Source organism: Asterias amurensis, chromosome 3, assembly GCF_032118995.1.
Source record: "Asterias amurensis chromosome 3, ASM3211899v1".
Taxonomy (NCBI): domain Eukaryota; kingdom Metazoa; phylum Echinodermata; class Asteroidea; order Forcipulatida; family Asteriidae; genus Asterias; species Asterias amurensis.
The window spans coordinates 16521321-16527320 of NC_092650.1; the positions used below are offsets into that span (position 1 = coordinate 16521321).

Genomic DNA, 6000 nt, shown 5'->3' on the forward strand with positions numbered 1-6000 from the left:
GCCGTTGCCATTTACTCGTAGGGCTGAAACAGGGTTAGGTCAACCCCTTTTACTGTCCGTACTGATGTAGGCTTGGGTATCATTGTAGGTCAGATAGCCGTTGTAAAATGTAAAGGCAGTGATCAAACTACAGCGGTGAGAACAGCGAAGGCAAAGTTTACCGTGTTGCAAATATTTGTCCGCCTTTTTTCGAATCCAAAAGAAATCTGATGTAACAATACATCATTGCACTACAAAGGCATCAGAATAGGTTTAAAGACATTGGACACCATTGATAATTGTCAAAGACCAGTCTTCTCACTTGGTGTATCTCAATATATGCATAAAATAACAAACCTGTGAAAATTTTAGCTTTATAGGTCGTCGGAGTTGCGAGATAACTATGAAAGAAAAAAACACCATTGTCACACGAAGTTGTGTGCATTCAGATGCTTGATTTCGAGACCTCCATTTCTAAACTTGAGGTCTCGAAATCAAATTCTTGGAAAATTACGTCTTTCTCGAAAAATACGTCACTTCAGAGTGAGCCGTTTATCTCACAATGTTTTATACTATCAACCTCTCCCCATTACTCTTTGGTTTTATGCTGATAAATATTTTGAGTAACTACAAATAGTATCCACTGCCTTTAAAGTAACAACAAATCAGTGCACGATGTTCAAAGACGGCCATCTGACTTGGAAAACTTGCAGGGGTCCGAATGAAAACAGTGCCTTCAAAGTCGTGGTGTTATTTTGGTATCTGCGTTAAGATACGAGAAAAATACAATAGGATCAGGGATTTATTAAACTAATGCAATTATTGTCCTCATGAGATGATTTTAGTTGAATTCCATGCGTAACGAATCTATGTAAATAGTTGCACGAAAACATTGACAGTGTTAAGAGAGTATACATTTGTGACGAGAATATACTGACTATAGTGTAAATGACATCGTCAAACTTTCTAAGGAACCATTGTGTAAATACTGAGCGGCTAATAACATGACATCAAGTTTTAGTCTTTACACCAAGTTTCTACAAACCGGAGAATCAACAGTTTCAATTGCTCCATCGTTCTCCATCAGCAGCTTCAGAATGAGTCGCGTTGTGACAATTGGCAAACCGTCAACCTTGAAGTTGAAGTAACATGACTCGCTGTATTTGGTGCCACTCAGTAGGGCATCTCGGCCACCAGTCGGCAACACCTAACACTAAGAAGAAGAACCATGACATGGACAAAAATAATAACATGACTTCGAGTTTTTGTCCTTTAAACATTTCTCCACAAACCGGAACCGAGTTTCAATTGTCTTTCAGTTCTCCATCGGCAGCTTTAATTGGCAATCCGTCAACCTTGTTCCAGCAGATTAATAACGCCAGGGTGAAAACCTTCCAGCCTTCCCGCACGACGGAACGCCCTTACCCGGCGGCTCCCTAATGACGCGGTGAAGAATGCTCCAGGGAAACAAGGCGGCCGTCTTTGCCGGTCTGGCGGCAGAATTTCGGGGTGTTGCTGACAGTGGTCTCACAAACTGCGTAGTTTTTATCACTACAGGAATGATCATCCCATTTACCATTTTGAGTAACCCACAGCACCCCGCAATCTGCATCACCCGAATTGCTGGGTTCTCCATATCGGCCCAATTCTCATAAGCGTTAGTCTCACCCTTCAACGGACAGTGCTGCCAGTTTCCCTCCTCCTCGATGTCAATACAACCAATCCAGAGATTGCCTCTGTCTCCTTGACTACACTCTTTAAGGAATAGCTCCCATATGTAATCTTGTTCGGTCTTCGCGTTTGGAACAAGAAGGTTTGCTCGTGACTCGGCACAAGTGCGATTTGCTTGGTACCAATCCATCTTGTCTTTTATAATGAAGTAACATGACTCGCCGTATTGATGCCAACCACGAGGGCAGATTTCAGCCAGGAGACAGCCACAGTAAACGCCAAGAACTAGACTGAACACTTGTTGTGTACGCATCTTTGAAATCCTTCAATTGGGCTGAATATTTGAACTGTTTTAAGACCGTAACCGTCACCTTAGGAAGGTGGGCTAAATGTCGATCTTTCTGAACCAAAGTCAATTAGACGGCAATATCAAACTTGTGAGATCAGAAAATAACTTGAAAATATTCCTATAACCGTTTGCAGACGGCAAATATTGTAACTGCGGCCGGCTTTAAGCGTTGTCAGTGTGATGTTGCTATACCAAGTGGTAACCAATATTGATATTAAAGGTGAGACGCACCAGCGGAAATTGTAATTATTAGAACTGCGCAGCGGCCGTGTTACCAGGGTTACAATTAAACCTAAAACAACCAAGGCGAAATATATTAATTAACCGAACCAAACTCTACGAAGAATCACACTGCACAACCGCTTAGTAAAATCGATATTCGTTTAGGTTGAAGAAGCAGTCATGCTCCTGGTATTCAGTCAATACTTGTCTAGCATTTATACGCGACTAAAACTGAACAGGGATCAGACCATTTCAGACTACTGCAGTTTGATTCCTAAAATGGAAGATCATTGCCAGGTTGTAGCTGCTTTGACGTCACTGCAAGGTGTTTATATTTTCTGCTTGTATTTTATGTGTTGCTCAAATTAGACCCAGAAGTAGGGCACAAAGCATCTCTAGATCTCTTTTTCGACACTTTTGATTGATTTGAACATAGGAATATTAAAGACGGAAACATGCTTCTTGAGTATACGCTGTGCATATATTTGCTGGTAGGCTGATAGGCATCAGCAGACTAACCGGGTAGAAACACCGTTTCATAAGCAACAATCTAATAATGTCATCTGGTGAAGTATCAGTCACTTCACAGACAAATATGCAGAAACACAAAACAAAACACAATCAAGAAACTAGACTGCTGGTACAATCTCTCCTTCTTTGACTTGTTGAGATAATAAAGCAACGAGGCAGATTTTACTGGTATGTAACTACATACTTAAAGTGAAAGCAATAAAACCATTAACGGTTATAATCCTAAAGCATGTTTGCAAGTGTGTATGTTTTTTATGTGAAAGAGTGCATGATTCTTTCCGAGAAAAGAAACGGGTCCTGATTTCAAAATGTTATCCTAAAGGTCAACCTTAGTTTTTTTTATGCAGTCATTTCCAAACAGAAATTGTAGAGAGTGGACAAGTTATACAATTATCCATAAGTACACAACCCCCCCCCCCGAACCGAGACAGGCGGTACAACCGCCTATGACGCGGTCTTGTGATCACGTGTCCGCAAGGTCACGGGTTCAACACCCGCGTCATCCTGCTGATGAAGACCGGTCGAAAATTTCAGGTATGCAATATATTTCCAGTGTTGTGATCAAGAGTTAAATCAAATTGTATCTATAAGTACCCTTTGATTTTTGATATTCTTGAACAGCAGCACTTGACATGAAACAACCTCAAACCAAGAATCTGCATATAACACATCAATTTGTATCTTGACGTCATTTTGTTGTTTGCCGTTTTAGAAATGCGTCAAAAGAAAATGGTTTTAACATGAGGCTAGAGACGTGTAATTTTGAACTTGTACAGGGACTCGTATCCATCGGATAGTGAGTGCAGCACAAAACTGCATTACATCACAGAGATCTTTAAACTAAACGAGTTGCTCTCAACACACAGCATCTATGGTAACGCGTTTCGAGTGTTCTGTTTATTCTAACAAGCGACATTTCTTTTTTACTTTCAGATCTACAGCTCCAAGTAAAACACCAGTTATTGAGGATAAAACACCAGTTATTGAGGTTGACGAAAACACTTTCAGCACAGACTGTTTTCAATGCTGTCTAACAATTCGGTAAGACCTTTACCCTATTCAAAAATCTATAATTATTCTCAAAATAATGCCGTATTGCTGTATTCTATAGACGATGTGACCTATGATTACATTCAAACCGCCCTCTGTTGAAAAAAAACCACACTGTATACGTCATGTTTCGCCGGGCAAAAAGACACGTAGTCATGGTAAGACTGCATACACTTCTAGCTGGCTGCCAAAACACAAAGGTTTTGCCCGGCGGTATGCGCGCGAATCATGTTATGGTTTTCGTGTGACGTTATAGGTCACATCGTCTATACAATTCGAAGTTACATTTATATTTCATACAATATGCCGGCTGATCTCGGCAAATTGAAATAAACAAGTACATTTCAATTTCTACAAATTTTCAAACCGAATTACTCGGTTGTTTTCCCTTTAAATCAGCTCGTCCAGGAACTTGGACAAATAGCTTTGTTCTTGAGTTTTGAATCTACGCAGTATAACTTCATCACGAACGTAAATGAAACATTTAGAAACTGCTAACGCTCGTTGATTCAAGATTTTCGTGAGCTTAAGCGTTTTTGAGCCGGCGTTATTTTCTTTGTGGATCGGGACTTTCTTATCAACAGATTACCGTTGCTGACTTATGGTGTAAATCTCAAAGAGTGCAATCAATTTTGTTTAATGCTTAATACTGATATCCTTTTCTATTTGGGTTTTAATGTCCAAACATATTTTAAAAAACAACGAAACTATACGAACAAAATCGTGGTTAAAAGCTCAACGTTTTGATCAGCATGCACTTATTGTCTTCAGGAGAATAAGCATATTGATCGAATCATTGAGTCGTTCTAACAACCCCTTTTTCAGAACCAAAATTACTTCATGAGGTATTCACATACCTCTAACCTCAGCACTTCCACCATGCAACATTTAAAATCATATAAACATTGAGACTGTATTTGTCTTCAAAATATTTTCTGCCATCAAGCAAAACGATCGAGGAAACATTCTACCACCGATAAGTGTAAATATTTTGAATCTAATCCGACAATCAGTTTACATCAAGGGGATATACTTTGGCGTTCTACCTGTATTCAGTCACGAGTTCAGTGTTTACACATAGCTGCTTGTGTTCCGTTGCTTGAACGCCTCAGATCCAACTTATCTCACTGTCACACTGTGAATCAAAGAACCTGCTCCAAGTTTGCGTCTCTTCTTACAAACTTCAGTTCTTCTCATTGCAAGAAGAAAACACTGTCGACCGCACCTAGGAGAAGACCAGTCTCCCTCAGTGTAACCATCACTTCACTACAGATCGAAGAGGTAGCATCTTTCATCGTGTTTTATGTCACCATCAGCCAATTATCGGCGAGAATAGCAGTTCGATCTGAAACAGTCTTCATTTTTTAATAGTTCAACAGTGTAAACCATAATGTTCCCTTTAACATTTGTATTTGGTGTAACATAAAAATAGTGACATATAGTGTGACTGACAAGGGAAATATATTTACGGAGTGCTCCATAATAACATCGAAATATTGGCCTTTTTCGTTTTAAACAAACTGGAGAAGTATCAGTTTCATTGTCGTCAGAATGGGTCGCGTTGTTTTCATTGGCAAACCGTCAACCTTGTTCCAGCAGATTAACTGTGTTGAATCAGGGTAAATCTTCCAGCCTTCCCGCATGAAGGAACGCCCTTACCCGGTAGCTCCTTAATGACACGGTGAAGAATGCTCCGGGGAAACAAGGCGGCCGTCTTTGTCGGTCTGAAGGCAGAATTCGGGGGTGTTGCTGACCATGGTCTCACAAACTGCGTAGATTTCTTCATTGCACGGGTAATCATCCCATTTACCATTCCTATCAACCCATAGCGATCCACAATCTGCTCCATAGTCATTATTAGGTTCCTCTTCAGCCCAATTCTCAAAGGCGTTGGTGGTCTCACCCTTCAACGGACAATGCTGCCAGTTTCCCTCCTCCTCGATGTCATTACAACCAATCCAGAGATCGGTTGAAGGGTTCTGATCAAACTCTTTTAGGACCAATTCCCATATGTAATTTTGTTCGGATTGTGTATTTGGGACAGCCAGGTTTCCTCGTGACTCGACACAGGTGCGATCTGCGTGGTACCAATCCAACTTGTCCTTTATAATGAAGTAACATGACTCGCCGTTTCGGTGCCAATCAAGTGAACGACAGTGAACGACAAGAACGAGACTCAACACTTGACCTATACGCAT

The 6000-nt window shown here is 40.6% G+C and overlaps 1 protein-coding gene and 1 pseudogene across 1 annotated transcript; both read right to left on the reverse strand.

Annotated features, from left to right (window-relative positions):
* Positions 1-1415: 1415 nt before the first annotated feature.
* On the reverse strand, positions 1416-1963 carry LOC139934511 (perlucin-like protein; annotated as a pseudogene).
* A 3509-nt stretch (positions 1964-5472) lies between these two features.
* Positions 5473-6000, reverse strand: LOC139934513 (perlucin-like protein). Its single transcript, XM_071928769.1, has one exon. It carries the CDS (start codon positions 5998-6000, stop codon positions 5473-5475), a length of 528 nt encoding a protein of 175 aa, XP_071784870.1.

What these genes read in the sequence shown, in the direction of transcription:
- LOC139934513 (XM_071928769.1), bottom strand. Translation starts at nt 6,000, where the DNA reads ATGCGTATAGGTCAAGTGTTGAGTCTCGTTCTTGTCGTTCACTGTCGT.